General features: G+C 46.4%; 2 protein-coding genes and 1 pseudogene across 4 annotated transcripts; 1 reads left to right on the top strand and 2 right to left on the bottom strand.

The window, feature by feature from the left end:
* The first annotated feature begins 521 nt into the window (after window positions 1-521).
* PITX3 (paired like homeodomain 3) lies at window positions 522-12,501 on the top strand. Of its 2 annotated transcripts, XM_081267947.1 has the most exons (5): window positions 522-824; window positions 8,108-8,241; window positions 10,203-10,332; window positions 10,505-10,707; window positions 11,204-12,501. In XM_081267947.1, the coding sequence occupies exons 3-5, from the start codon at window positions 10,215-10,217 to the stop codon at window positions 11,789-11,791; spliced, it is 909 nt and encodes a 302-aa protein (XP_081124073.1). In that variant the 5' UTR covers window positions 522-824; window positions 8,108-8,241; window positions 10,203-10,214; the 3' UTR covers window positions 11,792-12,501. The 2 variants fall into 2 exon arrangements, with proteins under 2 accessions (XP_081124073.1, XP_081124072.1); XM_081267946.1 differs by lacking the exon at window positions 8,108-8,241.
* A 254-nt stretch (window positions 12,502-12,755) lies between these two features.
* Window positions 12,756-15,919, bottom strand: ELOVL3 (ELOVL fatty acid elongase 3). Its single transcript, XM_081267951.1, has 4 exons — window positions 15,647-15,919; window positions 14,709-14,840; window positions 13,707-13,858; window positions 12,756-13,452 (listed from the first exon to the last, which is right to left on the bottom strand). Exons 1-4 carry the CDS (start codon window positions 15,745-15,747, stop codon window positions 13,025-13,027), a joined length of 813 nt encoding a protein of 270 aa, XP_081124077.1. The 5' UTR covers window positions 15,748-15,919; the 3' UTR covers window positions 12,756-13,024.
* A 6,170-nt stretch (window positions 15,920-22,089) lies between these two features.
* Window positions 22,090-22,534, bottom strand: LOC308634368 (ragulator complex protein LAMTOR1-like; annotated as a pseudogene). The gene has a single exon. The product of its transcript is annotated as a ragulator complex protein LAMTOR1-like (transcript).
* Window positions 22,535-23,684: the final 1,150 nt, after the last annotated feature.

Raw genomic sequence — 23,684 nt, 5'->3', positions numbered from 1 at the left:
ATGCGAAGAAAAGTCACAGAGAAAGAGAAGTTAGCCTATCCAAGTGGCAGAGGAGGGAGGAAAGGGTCTAACAACAGGAGTGAAGCGGCAAAGAGGAAAGAAAAGCGAGACGTGGGAGGATTGTAACGGAGACAAAAGAGCGGAGAGACGGACAGCAACAAGTGGGAAAATGGGCGAAACTTGAGCGGCAGGGAAGTCTGAGCGCTGAGACCAGGCGGGCTCTTGCGCCTTTCCTCCTAGCACCCCAGTAGCCCTCTCCTCCGGCACTACTCCACTTTGCTTCAGATAGCAGCGGGGCCTACCGCGCCGAGGGTTAGCTCCCCCAAGATAAGGAGATCACACTACTTTAGTCCGCAGAGCTCCAAAAAACCTTGCTAGATGGAACGGCTCTGGGCCACATGGGAGAGGCGTGGCCTAGTTGTTGAGTCGCTCTTCTGATTGGTCGAGAGGCGGGATTCTTGGCGGCCCGCCGGACGCACCCCTCCCTCAAAGGTGGGGCCTGAAGATTCACAGCTGGAAAGGGTGGAGCCCGGGCGGCGCAGCTGGAAAGGGGCGGGTCGGGAGGCGCACCGCTCGCTGCTGCGGGCTGGGGGCGCCCTGTGCTGCCATAAAGTGAATGGGCTTCGGCAGGGGGTGGCAGTCCACGGTGAGGCTCGCTCACTCCCTCCGCTAGTCTGGGAGCTCCAGAGCCAAGCGGCTGCCCCGTAGCAGGGGGCGGCCCCCACCCCGGCTGGGTGCCTGGCCCCTGGCCCCTGCCTGCCCTCCAGACCGTCACCGTCACCGCCACCGCCGCTATCTGGAGTGCGCCTGCTGCGGGACACCCTGTGAGTTCTTAACCGTATGGGGGAACAGGAGCTTAAGGAATCTTGGCGGATCCCGGGACCCCTAAAATGGGACCTGGGTGGTGTAACTCCAGTACCTGGGGAGCAGGTCGAGACTGGGAGGGCATATTGTAGACCAGGTTCTAGGATTTGGGAAAAGGAAAACTCAAGAGTAAGGACCAGGGGGACAGCAGTGGGAGACTCAGGGGATCCGGAGTGAAGCTGGAGACTTGAAGCCAGGACAGGGGCTCCGCAAAGCAAGAAGTAGGGAGTCTGGAAACCATTACCAGAAAGCGCCCTGGAATCCAGGGGCACAGGGAAGACAGCCTGGGAGTGAAAGGGGTTGCAGTGGCCTGGGCCAGTTGGGAAGCCGCCGGCGGCTGCCCAACATGCGAGCAATTGGCGGCGCCCGACGCCCCTCAACCCAGGCTCAGGCAGACTTTTGGGACTGGAAACAGGGGTGCGCCTGGTCGCACACACTTCTCTTCCCAGCTGCTCTGCAGTTGGAATAGGAGCCGTGTTGTGAGAGACCGGCAGCGACTGGGTCAGGTGGCGGTTTTGAGAGCCGCAGGACTAAGGCTGGAAGTCCTAGTAATCAAGCAGCAGGAGTGGAGGGTCGGGCTTGGGGTGTCGGGGTCTAGATGGGCCCAGACCCCGCGCCACCTCAGAATCGTACGGAATGTCCTTGACGCGTGGAGCTCAAGGCGGACAGAATGTCCAGGGTGGCGAAGTGGGTCTCTCCGGAGCAGGCACTCTGTCGGACAGTGGTGGACAGAATGTCCCTGGCTGGGTGGCATGTCCATCTACTCAGCAGCGCCTGCCCAGCTGCTACGTGTGCGATGGAGTCGGCTGCGGTGGGTCACCTGAAATCCCAGCTTACACTTTGCAAACTTGTTTCTGATTCTCCGGGCAGTGGGGCCTAGAGCAGGGAGTGTAAAGGATGCATGCAGCCTAGCCTTGGGACAGAGTGAAACTGGGAGGCATCCTTTCTCCATCTCAGAATAGATCAGAGCATCACCCTGGACTTCCAGAATTCAAATTTGAGAAAAAAAAAAAGGCTGATAATGGAACTGCTAGTGAATCCAGACCACAAAAATGAAGAATGAGCTACAAGGGCCATAGGAGCACAGGAGGAGCACAGCACAAGCTATGTTAGCTCAATTTCCTAACAAACTCAGAGTCAACCCCTAATTCCAATACAACTAACCATACAACCCCAGACTCCTTGCCTGGGTATTAGCTAACTCAAGAGTCCTTCTCTGCAAGGATGCAGAAGCCATGCCACAAGGGAGAAATGCAATCCCTTAACAGAATAAACCCTATGGTCCAGTTATCCTTTTTCTTCTTTAGCCCCACCAGTCCTAATACCCACCTTGATGGCTGAGAGAAGGTGAGAAAGAAACATAGGATCCAGATGTAGGTCTAATATGGAGCCTATAACTCGGGTTGGGAAAGATGCCTCAATTGCCCTATTTGTTTTCCCTGTGGATGGGGATGGGCCCTGACTCCTCTGGTCCTGTACAGTGACCCCAACGCTAACTAGAGCTCAGTTAAACTAGAAAGGACAGAGTACAGAGAACTCTTCAAATCTATTAAGTAAGCAAGACAAGCCAGCTGCGACTGAGTTTTCATGAGGACAAGTGCAAGGCTTTTTGTTTAGCACTCCTCAGTTTTTAAATTTGCTTAGAAACCAGTTAGCACTTTGCCTCTAACCCTTTTTTGTCCCTTGCCCTCTTTTAATAAATATGGAGTCAAACTAATCACTACCATCACATCCTGATATATAGTTTTTAGGAACTTCTGCTCCTATTATTGCTTTTGAAAAATCACTGAAATTATAGCTAGCTGAAATGAAGGACTCTGAGTTGGGAAAGGAATAGGGAAGACACTATGAATGATTTCATGAAGACCTCAGTCCAAAATTCTGATTTTGGCAAAAAAAAAAAAAATCCAACAAGAGAAGGCATTGTAACAAAGATGATTGGAAACAAAAGATAGAATCTTCTTCCACTCTTGTGTACAACCATGTAGCTAAGTGCATGTCTGGTCTCTGGCCCTTAGGGAGAATGTTATGGGCATAGAGAAGGTTCAAGATACTTGGCAGAATGGGGAGACAAAGGTTGCTAGAGAAAGGAAATGTTAAAGTTGAGGCCTCTGGAAGTTGAGACAGGATGGAAGTCTACAACATAATGAAAGAGCTAGATAAGCAGAGGAATTGTTTACTCCCCAAATTCTGAAACTTGAGATGAGAGGGTCTTCTTAGAACTGGAGTGATGTAAGTTTAGGATGAATAGAAAACATTCTCTTATGGTGATGCTCAGGCTTGAACCTGGGGTCTTGTGCATGCTAGGTAAGCACTTTCCCAACTGAACTATATCCCAGTCTCTAGAAAACGTTCTTTAGCACACAGTGGGAAGCCAACTTCTAGAGTCCATTTCCAAAGAGGTGGTAGAGGCAGGAAGTAATAATGGAATGCTTCAAAGGCTTGGAAGAGTCAGTGCATGTTAGAATCACAAATGATTGCAGGATGGGGGGGGGGTGATGTATGCAAAGGGCAGAACTGGGGTTGAATCTCTTTTTTCTATGTAACCCATGGATGATTTCCTGCCCTTTTGAGATGAAGTGGGGACAGGCATTCCTACCATGTGGGGTGTTTTGAGAGTTAAATGAAATCATGTGTAGGAAAGTCCTTTGCAAATGGAGAAGCACCAGAAGAAGCCTTATTGCTATTATTCTGCCCAATCTATAGGTTTGTAAATCACAGAATCTTTGGAAGGGTGGGCTCTTGATTGTTAGAGCAGCCTAATCATATCCCTAATTCAGCCACAGGAAGATTTTTAAAGATGAATGTGTAACCTCCCCCAAGCATTAAGTACCAGTCATTACCCTGCCCCTGTCTAACAATCTGGGAAGCTCCCGAAATGTTTAACCTCTCTATCAGGTCAAATATCTAATCTCATTATTTGTGTCCAGCTCCTGCTCAAGATTATGAATATGGGCTTAGGACCCAGGTCCAGGAAGGCAAGGGTGACAAACTGGAGCTGAGTTATGGTGAAAGAGGGATGGGGCCTGGTAGAATCTTTTCTTCTCTATTCACTCTAAAGAATCCTGTTAGAATGTGGGAGAGGGAGTATGGCAGCTAATCTAAAGGAACCATTAGGTTCTGAGCTTGGTGGGAGGGGACTAGAGTGTCCATGGTCACCAACAGGGGCTCATAAAAAGAGTAATGGGGAGAAAAAATAAAAGAAGATAATAGAGTGAAAGAGAGCTCTAAATGGTTTGCAAAACTCTCTCCATATCTCCTTTCCCATTTTCCTTCCCCAGGGCCTTCTTCACACCTTGCAGTTTGTAGTTTCTGCTTTCCTATCTCTCCCCTGCCCCATCCATTCTGCTCATCATTACCAAATAAGGGTCACAAAAATGCTGATTTTTATGTCACTTCCTGCCTATAAGCCTTAAGAGACTCCCAAAGCTTAGAGCAATGCTACTGGGGCAGGGGGAAGTAGTACAGGAATGAGCGGGGCATGATCCAGCAGGCTGAACAGGGTCCAGGGCCCATCTTCCTGGTGTGGTTATGTTGCTTAAAGACTGAGGATATATGTCCTTTACTTTTATATTAAAGTAAACATGGCTAAAATATGGAATGGAACTCAAAAAATTTTTTAAAAATATTTTTTAGTTGTAAATGGGCACAATGCCTTTGTTTATTTATCTGTACGTGGTGCTGAGGATCAAACTCAGGGCCTCACACATGCTAGGTGAGTGATCTACCACTAAGCCACAACCCCACCCCTAGAACTCAAAATTTGCTTCAAAATTTTTAAATCAAGTTAGATTGCAAACAAATTTCTTACCAGTAATAGCCATTTCAGGTCATGCCTCTAGTTTTTTTTTTTTTTTTTTTTTTTTTTGTGTGTGTGTGTGTGTGTGTGTTTTAACTGTTCTTAGGAACTTTTTGATGAAGAAGTTGGAAATAGGATAGTCTAGACTATATCAAATATGAAATAGCAGTCAGGCATGATGGCACCTGCCTGTAATCCTAGCCTCTCAGAAGCTGAGGCAGGAGGATCACAAATTCAATCCTAGCCTCAGCAACCTATCAATGCCTGATCTCAAAAAGAAATAAAGGGCTGGAGATGTAGTTCAGTGGTAAAACACTCCTAGATTGAATCCCTAGAACCAAATATGAACTCCTTGTCCCTCTTCAGAGGACCCCTCAACCTGAACAATTTTTCTTTGCTGATCTCTCAGTGAGAGAATCTGACTAAGCAAAGTTCCCTGTTTCCCTCTGAATCTCTCAGCTTATTCCTGACATTGCTGTATTCTTTAGAAGGTCCTGATCCTTCTCTGCCTCAACTCTCACTTGATCTTTTTTTTTATATTTATTTTATTTTGTTTTATTTTGATGCCAGGGATTAAACCCAGGGGCACTTAACCACTGAGCCATATCCCCAGACCTTTTTATTTTTTATTTTGAGATAGGGTCTCACTAAGTTTCTTAGGCGCTCACTAAGTTCCTGAGGTTGACTTGTGATCGTCCTGCCTCAGCCTCCTGAGCAACTGGGATTACAGATATGTGCCAGTGTGCCTTACATTCTCTGAGCCCTACATTCTCTGAGACCCTGACATTTGATACCACCTAACAAGGGCTTTCATCTCTCTAATATCCCACAGTGTTAGAGTAAGAACTGTACACTCTATTTTTCCATGCACAGTTTGCCTCCCTAGATTGTAGCCTATTTAGTTTGTGCCTTACCACTCTTGGGGATCCCTTTAAGCATCTAACACTTGCGGAAGGAAAGAAGCAAGGGAGGGACCCTGAGAAGGGTGTAGGATCATTTATCTGATTCTCCTTTCACCCCTTGATAACATGAGTGCATCAAATCATTGCTGCCTCCACCTGGAGTTGTGAGGCTTCATTCTAGGGCTGTGAGCCAAGGTGTCTCCATTTGCTCCCATTTGAGTGGAGTCTGAGTGCTCAGCCTCTCTAAGGAATGGAAGCCTACATCCACTTAAGTGTCTCACTTCAGTCTCAACTTAATATGGTTTCATATTAAGTTCCCCAATTTGCTGCTTGCTGAGCTGAACCACAGCATCACTAGTCTTATATCCTCCTCTCTATTCCATCCCTGCAAGAGAAAGGGTTTTTCCCCATTTAAGTTCTGCATTCTGCCTCCTGCCTCAGGTGTTATTATTGCAGTTTATCACTGGCTCCTTCACTGATGCCTTGGTTGACCCTCTCTGGCTTCAGACTTTGGTGGGGCCCTATGCCTTTTTGCCATGAGATTGTGTTGTTTTATTGGAAACTCTGGCTTTCCCACCATAGCTTCTCTGGCCTGTGATTTGTTTTCCACCTTAGTGTATCCTGGATATTTTCTTCTTGCTAGCCCACAAAAGACCTCCTGTAATTCAGTCTGTACTTCAGAATCATAGCACACCTGCAGGACCTCTATTCTCCCTGGGTCTGGGCTTGCCACAATCATACTGATGGAACTTGGGCTCTGCAGGAGTATGTATCAGAAAGGCTGGATGTGGCTGCACAAGCAGCTTCCCCCCAGAGCAGGACTTGCCACCACTGTTATCTCTTGACTCTGTGACCCCTCCTGGTGTTTCCTACCAGCATCAACCAATCCTGCAGCTTCTATACCTACTGCTGGTCCCTTCCCATCCACTGAGTGAGGTGATATTTCTGGCCTCAGACCCAACTCCCCAGCTTCTTGATCGCCAGCAATTTGGGGAACTTTATTTCCCATCAGCCTGTCTCCAGCTCAGACCATAGCTTGGTTACCCCCAGCCTTTACCTGACCAGCATACCTGGACATGAGGCAGCAGGAGACTATGCCCCCATGCTTACATCTCTCCACTGTCCATCTGACTTTAGTGTTCTTCTCTCTGCAGTTTCGCAGTCAGGGCCTTCTCAGCCTTGCCCCCTCTCTCTCCTAATAACCCATTCAAGAGCCTGAAGATTTCATTCTTCCCAAGTCCCTGCTCTTCAAAGTGTCTTTCAACTTGGGTTACTGTTCCTGTTCTTATATTATTGTCTGGGCCTTCTATGTTCAGGACAGTGTTGCATCCCTCTCTGAAATGCAGTATACTCCTTTTTATTCACCAGAGAAATTCTTCACTGGAAGATACAGAGTCTGGGGAGGTGAATATTCAAGTAAAGGCAGGGGCAAAGGTGAGCTCTTAGTCCTCACTATACCCTCAGTTCCTAATTTAACATTCAGCTCCTGGAAGGTGCTAAATAAACATTTGCTCAAAAAATGAGAAAAACAATTCTCAGAATTTTATTTCTATCCATTTTTTACATGTTATCTGAACCTTGTAACAATACTGAAGACAGGTAGAGAAGGGATTTTGATCTCCCTATTAGAGATGAAGAAGTATGCCCAGAAAAGTAAAGGACACACAGGTAGTGTGTTGGGGAAAGGATGTGAATTTAGGACATTTAACTCCAAACCGAATTCCTTTGGCCTATACCAAATTATCTTCTTAAGAGAGGCGTGGATACTTCTTGTCCCCTATCACCACCTTGCGCCTACATTCTCATGCCTTCTCCCCACTGAGCCAAGCAGGGTTTTCCCAGCAACCACTGAAGATAGAACATTCCCTGGCCCCCTTGACCTCCTCCTCCCCCACACAGAGTCCTTAGCTCCTAGGACTGAGAGCTGAGGTTCAGAGGGGCCAGGGAGAAGAGGGGGAAGGGTAATGACTACGTCCAAAACAGCCCAGGCAGCTGTCCCTGTCACAGAGAGAGGAGACTGTATAACTTTGTGTATCTGTCTGCCTGAATGTGGGAGCACATGTGTGGGAGAGTGTGTCTGTGTGCCCCTCTCTCCAAGTCCAAGTTCTTATTATGTCTGAGTGGGGGCCTGTGTGTGTCTGCACATGTGTCTGTCTGTCTCTGAGAAAAAACAGCCTGAACTCTGCTTTCTTAGCTTCATCTTTTACTCTGGCCCTTATCCCTCCTCACCCTACCTCCCTCTGCTGAAACAGAGGATGAAATCAAGACCAAGGTATGGAATGCTGTGGGGAAGGGGAGTTTGGAAAACTAGAAGTCTGGAGCTAAAGTAAAATGAAAGAATGAATGGCAGTGATGGAACTTAGTTTTATCTACAGGTAAAACCCACTTTTCCTCTTTCCCCAGCTTTGTTATTCCATAACTCCTAGAAAAATGAGGGACATGGTTTGCATTTCAAGATCATCTTGGGTCTGAAGAAAGAGCGGACTTCAGAGCACCCCTTTTACAGCTCTTAGTTCTAAGCCTTTTTCTCTCATCTTCCCAGCTATTTGGGAAAAGCTACTGATCAGCGTCGCCATAGATCCTTCCCAAGGACATCTCCCTTCCGATGGAGAATTGCTGGGCCCAAGTTTTCCAGCTCCAAGCCTCTGGCTCCTGACCTCAAAATTGGAAAGTAAAGTGAGCTGAACACACCTCCACTCCTGTCCTGAATCTGTCCTTCTTTCCTGGGTTCCCTCTAGCTCTGCCTCTCCAACTTCAGTGACAGGTCCAAGGTCTAGACCCATCTGACTGTGGAAAGAACAGGAACTGTTTCTCAACCTCTTTCCTTGACCTCTGTCCCTGGCTTGGGTGGGGCACAGTTGCATTCTTGGAGCTGGTTGAAGGGGCATTAGCATGTGCAAATACAGGCTGCTGCCCATCTGTACCTCCTTGGGAAAGGCTCCTAATAAATTCAGAACCAAGTGACACTTCTCAATCTGGGCTAATCCACCCTCTTAATGTCACCTGTGAAGCCTCTGTTAATGGTGTTGGGGACAGAAAGACCCCTCCCACCCATATCTCTATTCTTCCTTCTATCCTTAGATTCCTTCTGTTCTCCTGTAAGAAGCATCCAGATTCTTGAGCCCTATTAGTGCCCCTTTCCCATTATAAGGGTCCCAGAAGAGCCAGCAAGATAGGGACCCTGCAAGGGAAACTTGGAGAGGCAGGTTCCTGGGCACTATCAGGTTAGATTTGGGATAGGAAATGCCAACAAGAAGGGGGTCTTAAGGAAACCATGTGTACTCCTTGGAGTGGGCTTGGTAAAAGCTAAGCATGAAATAGAAGTATGACTAGTGGTATGTGAGATGTGTTTGAGCATGCAAAAGAGTGGACAGGGCCCAAGAGTCCTGTTGTTTTCAAACTCATTTTTGATCTTGGAACCCTTTATCCAAATTAAATCTCTTCAGAAATTATAAATGAAACAGACAAAAGCAGAGCTTCCCTAGTTGAAGCTGACTCAAGCATGGCCAGAATGGAGTTCTAGCTGAATCCCCAAGGGCCCCAAAGAACACAATTTTAAAAAGCAAATGAAGAAAAAGTATTAGTTCAGGAATCCCACAGACCTGGTTCAGATCCTAATTCTACTGCTTACAAGCTCTTTGACCTTTAAGTTACTTCAGGTTTCAGCTTCCTCATCTGGAAAAGGGATGACAGGGGTTGAGCATCCCTAATCTAAAAATTTTTAAATCTAAAGTGATCTGAAATTATGGTACATTTTAGATTTCTGATTTTTTGGATAAGGGTATGCTCAACTGATATATCTAAGCAAATATCCCAAAGTCAGGGCTGGGGATGTGGCTCAAGCAGTAGTGCGCTTGCTGGCCTGCGTGCGGCCCAGGTTCGATCCTCAGCACCACATACAAACAAAGATGTTGTGTCCGCTGAAAACTAAAAAATAAATATTAAAAAAATTCTCTCTCTCTCTCTCTCTCTCTCTCTCTCTCTCTCTCTTTAAAAAAAAAATATATTCCAAAGTAAAAAAACAAAACTCTGAAATCTGAAACACCTCTAGTCCCAAGCATTCAGGATAAGGGATACTCAACTATAATATTAGCTACTTAATCTTGATGTATTCTTGTGAGAGGAGAGACAGTTAAAATAAGTGATAGCAGTGATTATTCTTAAGGATGAAATATCATACCTGGTTCAAAATAACATCTGTCCTAAGGAAGATGAATAACAGAGGTTCAGGTTGTTCCTCAAGTGTGATTGGCTGAGGGACATGTTTGACCATATGGGGATAAGGAACATTCAGGTGAGAAGAAAGTGACTTTTGGAGGGATGCAGTATAGGGGATGTGGTGTGTCACAGCATGCATTTTGAATATAAATATTGAACAACAAATGTGCACCAGGCACACTTCTATGTGCTCATCAGTTAACAAAGTATAGTGTATATGTGTGCATAAAACCTCTCAGTATACACCCTTTTCTCCTTGGGCCCTGTCTCCCTTTTCTATCCTAGGCACGCTAGTCAGGGGTAGCTCTTTGTCAGTGACCAAGAAAGGGCCAGGAAATTTGTGGGGAACCCTACAAGGAACCGGCTTATCCCATGATTTTATTCCCATTAACTTGATGTGTGCTTTCTCTTCCCTCCAGAGCCCTGGCTCCATGGAGTTCGGGCTGCTCAGCGAGGCAGAGGCCCGGAGCCCTGCCCTGTCGCTGTCAGACGCCGGCACTCCCCATCCTTCGCTCCCAGAACACGGCTGCAAAGGCCAAGAGCACAGCGGTGAGCACGCCCCCTCCTGGGGATGTAGGACATAACAACTCAGCTTCTAATCGGGTGTGAGCCTGCGTGGCCGCCTGGGTGGGAGCAAGCGGGCGGTTGAGGAGGTTCCAAAACCCTACAATTCTCTCAGGCCTGGACGCCCTGTGACCTTACTCTCCCCCGCCATCCCCAGACTCGGAGAAGGCCTCTGTCTCGCTGCCCAGTGGCTCTCCCGAGGACGGCTCGCTGAAGAAGAAGCAGCGACGGCAGCGCACGCATTTCACCAGCCAGCAGCTGCAGGAGCTGGAAGCGACCTTCCAGAGGAACCGCTACCCTGACATGAGCACGCGCGAAGAGATCGCAGTGTGGACCAACCTCACCGAGGCCCGCGTGCGGGTACTGCCTACCTGACCCTCAACCCTCACTAGCCTGGGCCTCCCTCCTCCAATCCCCTCCGCAGCTGTGGTTCTGAAGCCCTGCCTGCTCCACCTCGAGGCCAACACCCGACACCCCGTGTTCGGAATCGGGACACCCCCATTCCTGCCCTCCAACCTTCAGTCTCTGCTTTTACCGTTCTCTACCACTGGCGAGCGCGTGTTGCTTCTTCCCCGACCCGATCTCTTTGTTTCTTTCCTTACCCATCTTTGATCCATCTTACTGTCCCCCCAGACCCTGAGGCTGCTAACTGTGTTCTACCACCCACAGTTTCTGTTCTCGGGTGCCTGGCCCCGTGCGCTTTCAACCTGTCCCCAGCCACCTCGTTTCGTTTATCCTCCGCACGGCTCCGGCTGGGACCTCAATCCCCGCCTGGGTGCTCCACTTATCAACCACTTGGCTGGCCCCCAGCCCCATCCTACCCTGAATCCTAATAGCTTTTCTCCCACGCCCGCAGGTGTGGTTCAAGAACCGACGCGCCAAGTGGCGGAAGCGCGAGCGCAGCCAGCAGGCAGAGCTGTGCAAGGGCGGCTTCGCAGCGCCGCTGGGGGGGTTGGTGCCGCCCTATGAGGAAGTGTACCCCGGCTACTCGTATGGCAACTGGCCACCCAAGGCGCTCGCCCCGCCGCTCGCCGCCAAGACCTTCCCGTTCGCCTTCAACTCTGTCAACGTGGGGCCTCTGGCATCACAGCCCGTTTTCTCGCCACCCAGCTCCATCGCCGCCTCCATGGTGCCCTCAGCCGCAGCTGCCCCGGGCACTGTACCAGGCTCCGGGGCCCTACAGGGCCTGGGCGGGGCCCCTCCCGGGCTGGCTCCGGGAGCCGTGTCCTCTGGGGCAGTGTCCTGTCCTTACGCCTCGGCCGCAGCAGCCGCGGCTGCAGCCGCCTCTTCTCCCTACGTATATCGGGACCCGTGTAACTCGAGCCTGGCCAGCCTGCGGCTCAAAGCCAAACAACACGCTTCTTTCAGCTACCCCGCTGTGCCCGGGCCACCCCCGGCTGCCAACCTCAGTCCGTGCCAGTACGCCGTGGAACGGCCTGTATGAGCGACGGGCGGGTGGATCATCCCTTTGGGCGGGGTCAATAATTCACAGCTTCCCCGAACTGGGGTCGTCTAGACTGGTTTGCCCCCGCCCCAGTGTCTGAGAGGGGTTCACGGGCAGCTGGGAGGCGGATAGCTCAGGAGCACTCCATCCCCTTCACGGCTCTAAGGGGTGAACTGGGCCCTACAGGCAGATCACGACCCTGGGACTAAGTCCTGGAATAGGGACCAGCGCCCCCCTGGGCCAACTCACCCTTGGCCCATCCCGCCTTCTCCAGACTCCCTCTACTCCGTTTTCAAAGATAAATGAAATAAATGTGCGCGGACTGTCAAAGGCCTGATGATTCAGAGTTGCGGTTGAGCCCTCATCCCTTCAACCTCCCCCATTGTCTAAAAGAAATCTGGATGCAGAGGAAGGAGGTGAAGGTCCAGGCTTCTGGGGCTTCAGTCCCATTCACTCCCCTAAAGAATGGGGAAACCAGGACTCCTGGAGCAAAGGTGTGCACGCGTGTGTGGAGTTGAGCCAGCTACTTCGCTGGCATCGGTCAAAGCTGGTGCTGCGGCGCCACTTCGTGGTCTCAGGGAGAACAGCTGGTAGGTCTTTCCAAAGTTTGCAAGGGTCAATTCTGCAACTTAGGAAGCTTAAGACTTTGAGATAACGTTACTCCGCCTTTCTGCACCCGTTTTTCACTGTTCCTAAGAGGGGCTTGAGCCTCTAACAGCAATAAAATTATGGTCTGTAACAGACATTTATTAAGTGCCTACAGGCCTAGGATTGTTATTGTCTGTGTGTGTGCCTCATCCTTCCTCACACCCCTCAAGCCTCCCACCTGCAGATCACCGTATTACCAGCAGCCTTCTCCCATCACAGGAGCCCACTTCTTCCTCCAAATCCCTAAGCTCCATCTTCCATCTGGTTTGCATGCTTAATTTAAAAATAGAACAAAAAGGAGAAAGATTTCTGGATAGAAATATAAATAACTCAGCTCTCGGAGCCCATCCAGTCCTAGTGCCTTCCCAGGGCCTCCTTGGCCTTCACTCATTCATTAAAGTACTAGACCACACCCTTACCCCAGGGGTGACACCTCTTGTCTGTGATAACTTCCTGCCACTTTGGCGCACATTTCCCATGGGGAAATAATGCAGGGAAATCTCCCTAATCATTCTCCCAAACCTAAGCCCAGCCCCTTAGTGCCCTTTTGGAAGAGGAAATCTGAGGCACTTTCTCTCCAATCCTTCACTGACTTTTGGCCCTGGCTTTGACCTTGGGCCTGAAGTAGGTTTGTCGGAAGAAGTGGGCAAATATGATGAAATAGGTGGCATACAAGACAAAGGACCAGGCAAATTCTTCCACTGTGATGTAGCACCCTTGTTCCTGCCTCCAGATGAAAGTCAGGATGCCAATGATGGCTCCTATAAACATCTGCAGGATCTGCAGGCTGGTGATGAGCATTGAAAGCATCCTGGGGCACTTCACTTTGGCAGCCTTCAGAGTGTAATAAGTGTACATAATGGCATGTACACCGAAGTTCATGGTCATGAACCAACCACCTGAAGGTACTTTGTTCTTGTATCCAAAGCTTGTGAATAGTAGCACTGTGCTGTGGTGGTACCAGTGCACAAAGATGAGTGGTCGCTTGCGCAGGATGATGAAGGCTGTGTCTCCTGGGAGATAAGAAGTCATAGCTGGCAAACCTTCCAGTGCTGGGACCATCCTCTACATTGGCTGTAGGGGCCCAGGAGGAATTCTCAGGGTGGGGAGGAGTTTTCGTGGCAGAGAACCTGAAGAAGGGCTTAGGTAACATGTGTTGTTAGGACCTAGGGGTGGGGAAGGTATTCTCCATATGATGAGTGAGGGGAGGGCTCTGAGGAAGGGTGCGATTCACTGGGCACCAGAGAGACAAAGTCTTGTCACTCACCAAGTTCAATGATCTTGCTGAGAAGAAAGACACAGGACCAGAATCTGATTGTGGCATTTTCAATGTAGTTGGTGAAGCACACAGTTTGCTTCAGGCCCCCCCTAAGTAGCACAGTCCCCATAAAGCCCCATGTTCTCACTGCCCCCAGGATACTGAAATGGAACAGAGAAAGAGAGTGTAAGGCATCAATCCACCCTTTCCCCTAGCTTGACAAGGTCACTAAGTCTTGTGCTCCATCACCTCCTTACCCTTGCAGGGGGAATAGATCACAGATTCTGAGATCCTGGAGCCAATTTGATAGATTCATCCAGTATTCCACAGGAAATGAGGGTTGGAAAATACCAGGGAATGTGAAGGGAGCTGAGACTGAAAGTAGAGTTAGTGTTCTTGGGATGGGGTGGAAGCCTAAGAAGTGAGTAGCAGTTTTGGGAAAATCAAAGGATTTAGGGGAAGAAAACATGGGAAGGAAGGACTGGGACAGTATTGGAAGAGGGTGTTAGTTGCTGACAGTATTAGAGGCTGGAGAATTATATATATATATATATATATATATATATATATATATATATATATATACATACATACATACACATACTTTTTTTTGGTACAGGTAATTGAACTGAGGGGTGCTTAGCCACTGAGGTACATCCCAGACCTTTTTATTTTTCATCTTGAGAGAAGATTTCGCTAAGTTGCTTAGGGCCTCAATAAGTTGCCAAGGCTGGCTTTGAACATGTGATTCTTCTGCCTCTGCCTCCTAAATCTTTGGGATTACAGGCATGTGTCACTATGCCCTGCTGAGGCTAGAGAGATTTGGAAGTACAGATTCCATGAGTGCAAAAGGGATGGAGCAGAAATTGCCAGGTTGGGGTCTAGAAAAGAAGGAAAAGAGGGCAATATAGAAGAAGGTAAAAGTTGGGAGTCAATAAAACTGAGTTTCTGGAAAGTTTTAAGGGACGGAATGGAGGTCTAAATACTAGGTAGGAGGAGGGACTACCTTACCTGAAGATTGCAAGGCAGAAGGACCAGAGGATGAGAGGTCCCTGCAGGTTGAAGCCTTTCCGATCCTTCATGTAGTTCTGCCCCACAACAATGAGCAGCAGGTATATCAGAACTATGAAGAATGAGGTTGTCCTGGCAGGCAGAAGGCAGAGATGGGCTAAAAGGTGGCTGTTGGTCAGAGAAATGCCCACTCATCTCTCCAGGTTAATGTCTAGATTAGAGTTCCAACTCTGCCACTTACTAGCCATGTGATATTTTGGTTTTCTTATTTGTAAAGGTGGTGGGAGGGAGGTCCTCTCCTAACCATGTTAATTATAACACAGGGTAGAGGCTATATCCAAGGTAATTATTGCATTCTTTATTAGGCTGGAGACTGATGACCATTGGCCCATGACCCAGGGCTGTGGTGTAAGAATGTGGCAATAGCTTCTGCATTGGTTGGTTTGTGGCAAATTGGCTTGAGCACAAAGTCAGCCCAAAGACACCTCTGGGGTAGCTTTAGGGCTAAGCCAGAGAGCCCGGGGGAATCTTGGAAGAACTCCCTGGTTTTGCTTCAGTCTCCACAGAAAAGATGATGGGGCTTTTAGGGAGCATGATAATTAAGTAGAGCAGGTTGGAGGGGTTCTAATCAACCTCATTCTTCAACTACCCGTTCTCTCTACACTCTTTCTTTGGCTTCTGTCTCCTCCCACACCCTGCTCCCCATACTCATTTCTGCATCCTTTCTTCTAGCTCTTATCTCTTCGAGGTGCCACACTACCTGCATCTTGGACAACGATGGGTTGGAGCTAGTATGAGGGATCCTATAACTTTGCTCTTTAAGAAAATCATTGCTGGCCTTCAGCCTACCCCTCGCCCGGACCCTCGCCGGGACCAAACAGTAGGGTCTGCCCACCGCACACACACACATCTGGCCCTTCCCCATTCCCAGGTCTCACCAGTATTCTTCTAAAAAGGGCCTTAAATCCTGGAACGTCTCGAAGTTATAGGGCTGGAACAGTTGCCCCACTTCGTGCGAAACATTCATAGCTGTGACCATTTGATTCTGCAGGCGTCCAGGTCCAGGGCTTGGAGGGCTGATAAAGAGACTGCGGGGCCGAGGACAAAATGAACCTCAGAGCGGGACCGAACGCAGCCAGGACAGAAAGAAAATTCCTGGGAGAGGCAGGAGGGGCTCGGAACCGGGTGGGAGCTACAGTCCAGCCGGCTCGCGCCGCCGCCGCCGCCGCCGCAGTATATAACGCGAATTGCTGAACTGAGGGCCTGACTGTGCTCGGCCCCCTCCCCGCGCTCGGCCGTTATCCAATCTTGGCCGAGATACGCCCTGGTCCCGCCTCTGGGCCGCACCCTTCCCTGCATCCATCATCCCTGAGGGCCCCGCCCCGCCCCGCGAGGCTCCGAATCCTGTAGTGAGCCCTGGCCCCGCCCACTTTGCCACCCTTTTCTCCATCATCACTTCCACTGCGCCTGCTTGGCTCATCCTCCACCGCCTCGCAGAGAATTCAGCCCTGCCGGCCGTAACCTTTGACTCAGCTTGCTTTAATCTTAACCTTCTTGGCAGTGAGAATAAAGTGGAAGTGTCCTTGGCCATGGTGCCCTCACCCAGAGATGGGGGAGGCAGTTTCCAGGATCTTTGAGATAATGGGAAAAATAGGCGTGGGATGAGGAAGAACTAGGCTGGGTAATGAAGAGCTCCTGTAGTCCCTTCTGCCTCCGAGCTTTGGATCTCTGGTTGTGGGTGGAGGGAGATGAACTTTAATCAATTTCATTATTGAGGTTGTTGATGTTGCCGTTTGAGGAGGCGGTTGTTGAAGCTGTTATGGTTTCTTTATAGTTTCCTGAATTCCTGAACTGCTCCTGTCTGACACCCAGTAATAACCTTGCAGAGGAAATGGGGTCACCCCCTGGGCTTCTGAAATTGTTGTGTTTGGGTTTCCCAAAGGTCTCCTAGGGTTCAAGGAACCAGAGATCTAGTGCATCTCCCCAACTGCTGTTTTCTCTCTTCAGTCTGTGCTTGTCTAATAAAATCTAATTCTTTTCCCCCTATGTGCCCAGTCCAAAAGAAAGAAATGTTTTAAAACTTTTAAGAGCTTACCTGGCTATTCCTTAGTTCTCTCCTACACTTTATGAAAACAAAAGAGAACTACAAGACTTGAGGCAGTTAGAGATAAGATGGAAATTTGCAAGACAAGTGCTAAGAAAAATAAATACAAAATAGTTAAAATCAAGATATGTAAATAAGCAACTATGTACAGTAAAGCCCAAAGACTCTGGAACCATGGGAGCCAGGTAGAGATCTAATTCCACTTCCCTATCTATGGAAGGGTGGAGTAGAAAATTCTGTCCATGCCATTTAATTGACCCAAATGTACATTCCTTTCTCTCTGCAACTCATCCCCTTTAACCTGATTACTGCAACCACCACTGTAGTTACCTTAACTGGCTGTACCACTGCCTCCTTTAATACAGTGCTTCTCTTTTTATTGCACTGAAATCAGAAAAAAAAGTTCCCAAACCCAGCTGATTACCAGATTCCTGAGCCCCTACCCAAGAAATTCTGACTCCATAGATAATCCCAGACAATACTTTGATAACCAACACTTTCTGTCCTATTATCCAGAAAATGATTGACTAAAACCTAAACTAGGTCATGCTGCTTTTCAGTGGCTTCAGTGGCTCCTGATTGCACCATTAATTAATTGTTTTGTGTTGCTATAACAAAATGCCTGAGGCTGGGTACTTGATAAATGAAAAACAACCAAGATCTGACAGCCATGCCAGAGGTTATTCTGGCTGCGCCATAACACGGTGAATGGCATCTCATGATAGGGGCACATCTGAGAGTGACCACATAGTGAGAGAAGAAGCAAAAGAATGCGGAGGGGCCAGGCTCACTCTTTTATAACAATCAACTCTTGTGGGAACTAACCAAGCTCTGCAAGAACTACATTAATCTCTATCAAGGGCCCCCATGATCTAATCATCTCTTAAAGACCCCCACGACCTCAATACCATTACATGGGGATACCATGCTCCTAGCAAATGAATTTCTGGAAGACACACTCAACAATATTCAAACCATAATAACAGTCTACTTGTTATGAGATCTGAGTTCAAGTCCCAGTGCTACCATTAACTATTGGCTATATGATTTTAGGCAAGTTACCTAAACTCTCAGATTAAATATCCTTCAACAGCAAAATGCAAATAGTTACACTTGCTTGCCTACCAAGGTTGGTATCAGTTTCCAATTCAGATAATGTCAGTGACAAGATATTCTGGACTAGACACATGGAAGTTGGAAGTTTACAAATGCATAGAGAAAAGGTACTCAGTCTTGGATTTCTCTCGAATAAAACTGTTTTACCTTTTCTTGTGTGAAGTTTAATGATGAGGCTTGGGGGAGGTGTGTGTGGAAGAAGGGAAAAAAAGGAAAAATTTTCAGAAACCTTCCCTAACCTTTGAACTTGTTTTGGTACCCCTATTACTGCTTTCATAGCATGCTATTTCTTTCTTTCAATGATAATTTAAAATTACTTAGTTGTTTTAGTGATTTATTGATCAATGCCAGTTTTCTCTACTAGTCCTTGAGATCCATGAATGGAAAGGATATTTCCATTTTTACTTAACATCATTCTCCTAACACTAGGCACATAGTGTATATTCAAGAAATATTAGTTGTGTCAGGTACAGTGGTTCACATCTGGAATCCCAGGAACTCAGTAGGTTGAGACTGGAGGATTCAAGTTCAAGGCCTGGCTCAGAAAATTTAGCAAGGCCCAAAGCAACTTTGTGAGACCCTGTGTCAAAAAAAAAATTATATATATAAAGGCTAGGGATGTGGCTCAGTAGTAAATATTGTCTGGGTTAAATTCCTAGAGAAAGAAAGAAAGAAAGAAAGAAAGAAAGAAAGAAAGAAAGAAAGAAAGAAAGAAAGAAAGGAAGGAAGGTTGGTTCATTGCATGAGAGATTTTATGGAAGAAATCCTCAGTTGGAAAATCTGGGTGATACTCTTTGTTTTTCCAGGATAAATATTCCAAGCTCATCTTCTCCTGAAAGAGTCAGCAGAAAGGAAGAATTGGTAACCACAGCATGGTGCAAGCAAGATGGACAACTCAGGGTATGGCTTTGGAAGTTTACATAATACTAGTCACTTAACATATTAGGTGATGCGAAATAGCTGCCTACTATGTCTATGTATTCTCAGTCCAACTTCTTTCCCCATTTTCAAACATTTATTTGAGGGTTGGGAGTGTGGCTCAGTGATAGAGTGTTTGCCTGGCCCTTGGTTTGATCCCTAGTACTGCAAAAAGAAAAGAAAAACGTTAATTTGACATCTCCAGTATATTTTGGTAGCATTCTCAGCAAAATGAATAATAGTATTTATTACCTCCATTTTAAAGATGTTGTTTTGAAGGTTCCAGTCAGCTGGCCCCATTGATTTAGGCTATTCTTCCCAACTACCATTTATCTAATCTCCCAGGTTAGGAATTATGTTTTTTCTTTTAAAGAGAGAGAGAGAGAGAGAGAGAGAGAGAGAGAGAGAGAGAGAATTTTTAATATTTATTTTTTAGTTCTCGGCGGACACAATATCTTTGTTGGTGTGTGGTGCTGAGGATCGAACCCGGGCCACACGCATGCCAGGCGAGCACGCTACTGCTTGAGCCACATCCCCAGCCCAGGAATTATGTTTTGTATTCTTCCATATGACACAAAGTTCTATCATTTCTTCTAGAAGTGGCCTGGTCATTAGGATGTCTCTATGCAAGCTGGGTGAAGTGGTGCAGCATGTAATCCCAACTACTCTGGAGGCTGAAGCAGGAAGATGGCAAATTTGAGGCCAGCCTTGACAACTTAGTGAGACCCTGTTTCAAAATAAAAAATAAAAGGGCTGGAGACATAGTTCAATGATAGGGTGCCCTTAGGTTCATTTCCCAGTATCAGGGGAAAAAAAGGATAGAGATGGTAAATTTTATATTATGTATCTATAACTACAATTTTAAAAATATTTCAAGGGAGAGTCACAAAATAAGTGTATAGTTTTAAATAGGAAAGATAAAGAGTTAAATGTACATATTACACAAAAAGCTTATTTATAGTCTCACCTATAACCTTTGATACATGGCTAAGGACACAAACAGGCTCATTTTATGTGCTCCAGTGCCTTCAAATGTACTGCTCATTTGCTGCCATAAAGGTACACTTGCAAAGCACATAACTTAATGTTCCTAGTATTGAGAGAAAAAAAAAGACTCAACTTCCTTAGTAATTAAGGGAATGCAAATTATGGACTACGTATAGTATGTTCCTGATTAACAGCTATTAAATGAAACAAAAATTAAATACTGAATGCTGTTCAAAGCACTGAGGAACAGATTTATTAAAACTTGGCTAGTAGCCAGGTTAATTGATACAATCCTTCTGAAAACACATTTAGGTAATACTTAGCAGGAGCCAGCTGGTTTTAACCCAGTGAAGTAAACAAAAAAGAAAAGAGAGTTTATATGTATTAAAATACTTATGCCAGTGGAACTTAAAATAATACAGAACTGGAATCAATCCACAAATGGATGATTAAATTATTTAATACTAATGTCACAGAACACCTTATATCCACCAGAATGTAGAAACATGAAACTATATTTATAAAATAATATGAAATAAAAACAATATTTAAATCCATATCTACTATATTACCTCAATTATCTAAAAGTTATGATGTCTGTAAAGGTGAAAGTTGAAAATAAACTCTAAAATGTGAAATAATTTGATGGGGTGGGTGAGGTATAGGCCAAAACTTATAGGTATTTTAAATTTCTTTTCATGTTTTCTTTTTTTAAAAAAAATTGTAGTTGTATATGTACAATATGCCTTTATTTTACTTGTTTATTTTATTTTTTTATTGGTTGTTCAAAACATTACAAAGCTCTTGACATATCATATTTCATACATTAGATTCAAGTGGGTTATGAACTCCCATTTTTACCCCAAATACAGATTGCAGAATCACATCAGTTACACATCCACATTTTTACATAATGCCCTATTAGTAACTGTTGTATTCTGCTACCTTTCCTATCCTCTACTATCCTCCCTCCCCTCCCCTCCCATCTACTTGTTTATTTTTATGCAGTGCTAAGGTTCGAACCCAGTGCCTCACACATGCACTCTGCCATTAAGCTACAGCCCCAGCCCTCATGATGTTTTCTTATATTTGTAGATAGACACAATACCTTTATTCATTCATTCATTCATTCATTTATTCATGTGGTGGTGAGAATCAAATCCATTGCCTCACACATGTTAGGCAAGCCCTCTACCACTGAGCTACAACCTCAGCCCTTTTCATGATGTTTTTATGTTGATGTCATAATATTTTGGAATGCTAGGCATTCCAGAAATAATGCTTTATTTTTTATTTTGTTTTATTTTTATTTTTGAGATGGGGTCTCCCTATGTTGCCCAGGCTGGCTTTAAATTCCTGGACTCAAGTGATCCTCCTCCCTCACTCTCCTGAGTAGATGATACTACAGGTGCATGTCACCACACCTGGCAAAAGTGCTTTTAATGACAGGAAATTCTCAAGATGTAAAGTTAAGTTTTTAAATGCAGAACACGAGGCTATATTATAGTATGGGCTCTTAGAGGGAAAGAAAATATATATATATATATATATTTTCAAATGAATACACTTTCTTTTTTTTAATATTTATTTTTTAGTTATTGGCGGACACAACATCGTTGTTTGTATGTGGTGCTGAGGATCGAACCCGGACCGCACGCATGCTAGGCCAGCGCGCTACCGCTTGAGCCACATCCCCAGCCCCTGAATACACTTTCTTTATCAAGGGTGACAAAAAAAAAAAAAAAAAGAAAGAAAGAAAAGAAAAAAAGACCAAACATGTAAAAACCCAGGGTACTGGAAATACAAACTCAATTCATTCAAATTCAAGCTCATCCAGACCCTGGGTGCAAACCCTAGTGAGGTGCAGGGGGGCACCAAGTCAGATAAAGGGGGACAGGAGTGAATCTGAGGCCAAGAGAAAGGGTGGGAAGGGCATCTCCCTAGGTCCCTTGGTGTTCACTCCCACAGTGGTATATCCACCTTCCAATGACTGTGAAGACCTTCCAGTCCCTGTCCTCTTGGCTTCCACCCCACCCCAGCCATGGCTTTGAAGGCCAGTCCTGAATGGTCCTACCCTCCCTTGCTCCATTCTCACTTGCTCAGGCTTCTAGTCTTGCTCTTCTCCTCCTCCACATTCTTCTCAGTGATTAGTAGCAGGTTGGGGTACTGTATAAGCCTTAAGTGAAGCTGGGGGCCTTGGGAAGTGGGATGGAGACAGGTGAAGAGAGGAGAAGAGCTGTCCAAAGACCCTTCTCTTCATGGGATCCCAAATTGTACAACCAGCTCCTCTTTTGCATCTACACGGATCTAAGAAAGTGCACTGTAGGCATAAGCTATCCTGGAGACCTGCTGCAAGTCAGAGAAGGGGATAGGCTCGCTGGCCAGCACTTGGTGGGGCTGGCTGGTGAGAGATGGCAGCGGTGGCAGCTTCTTCCAATGCTGTACTGCCTTGCCCGGTCCATGTATTCATGCTGTTCCATGCCCTGGGAGTCTGCAGCAGACACATGATGATGTTGCTAGCTGTTTTTGCAAGGATGGAAGAGAGCAGGGCCTGCTCATCTGTGCGAAGGCAGGCTGTGGTAGTTGGGCTCAGCTCCATTGAGGGCTTTGGTGCGGGGTGGGGGCGGACAATAGCAGCTTCCGCTCCTCTCGCTCCTCTCGGTCCTGGTCCTCCTTTTTCGCTGCTGTAGCAGCACCCCATGGCCGGGGTTGGGCCACTTAAAGGGAAAGAATATTTGTAAAATTTTTGTTGAGAAAAATATTGAAGAAAACAATGTAGAGAAAGAAGATTAGACAGAAATGCACCAAAATGCTAATAGACTTTGCCTCTGGATGGTAGAATTTTTAAATTTAGTTTTACAATCAGTAAATGCTCAAAACTAATAATAAATAAATTATTGAAATTTCTTGAATTTAAGTCTTTTTCTTCTTCCTACCTCTTTCTTTTTTCTTTGGTGCTGGGGGTTGAACCCAGCTATCCTGGAGACTGAGGTGGGAGGATCACTTGAGGCCAAGAGGGTGAGACTAGCCTGTGGGAGGCGGGCACAGGGGATGTAACTGGATGACATGACACAGAACCATAAAGAAAGAAAGAAAGAAAAAAAGAATTTTAAGACAGCAACAACAGAGCATCAAACCAACATCTCTTCTTAGTTCTGTAAAACAAATAAGGTCATGGAGCAAATCGAAATCCTCCCAAACTGGAGAGGCAGAGGGGCAAATACAGAGAATTATAACATACCAGAGAAGAGATCTCTAAGGGAAACCAGTGAGGTAGGAGAACCTGAACTAGGTGCTAGTCCACATGATAGGTATGCATAAGTACAAGAATTTTAAAAATCCAGGAGGAGGGGCTGGGGATGTGGCTCAAGCGGTAGCGTGCTCGCCTGGCATGCATGCGTCCCGGGTTCCATCCTCAGCACCACATACAAACAAAGATATTGTTGTGTCTGCCAAAAACTAAAAAATAAATATTAAAAAAACTCTCTCTCTCTCTCTCTCTCTCTTTAAAAAAACTCAGGAAGAGGCTGGGGATATGGCTTATTGGTAAAGTGCTTGTCAAAAGGCATCAGGCTCTAGGTTTAATACCCCACCACCACCCACAAATCCAGGGGGAATCTCATCTTGGAGGGTCTCCCATGATTTTTGAGTTTTACCTCCAGAAGCTCAACTAGACTCTCACAGTAAAGATAGACGAAAACTCCCATTGTGGTCCTTGAAGAGAAGGGGAAAAATAACCTGTTATAGTTTGGATCTTAAAATGTCTCCTAAAAGCCCATATATTAAAAGCATGATCCTCAGGTTGACAATAATGAAGGTGGTACACACCTTTAAGAGGTGAGGCTTAATGG

Source organism: Spermophilus citellus (genome assembly GCF_964194105.1).
Source record: "Spermophilus citellus genome assembly, chromosome: 15".
Lineage (NCBI taxonomy): Eukaryota > Metazoa > Chordata > Mammalia > Rodentia > Sciuridae > Spermophilus > Spermophilus citellus.
The sequence above is the reverse complement of the archived record's forward strand: the minus strand, read 5'-3'. Positions and strand labels throughout refer to the sequence as shown.

Coding starts and splice junctions, on each gene's coding strand:
- PITX3 (XM_081267946.1), top strand. CDS start 10,215: ATGGAGTTCGGGCTGCTCAGCGAGGCAGAGGCCCGGAGCCCTGCCCTG. Junction 10,333..10,504: donor CAAAGGCCAAGAGCACAGCG/GTGAGCACGCCC, acceptor CGCCATCCCCAG/ACTCGGAGAAGGCCTCTGTC. Junction 10,708..11,203: donor TCACCGAGGCCCGCGTGCGG/GTACTGCCTACC, acceptor CCACGCCCGCAG/GTGTGGTTCAAGAACCGACG.
- ELOVL3 (XM_081267951.1), bottom strand. CDS start 15,747: ATGGTCACAGCTATGAATGTTTCGCACGAAGTGGGGCAACTGTTCCAG. Junction 14,841..15,646: donor CCCTTTTTAGAAGAATACTG/GTGAGACCTGGG, acceptor TCTGCCTGCCAG/GACAACCTCATTCTTCATAG. Junction 13,859..14,708: donor TTCTGCCTTGCAATCTTCAG/GTAAGGTAGTCC, acceptor GTTCCATTTCAG/TATCCTGGGGGCAGTGAGAA.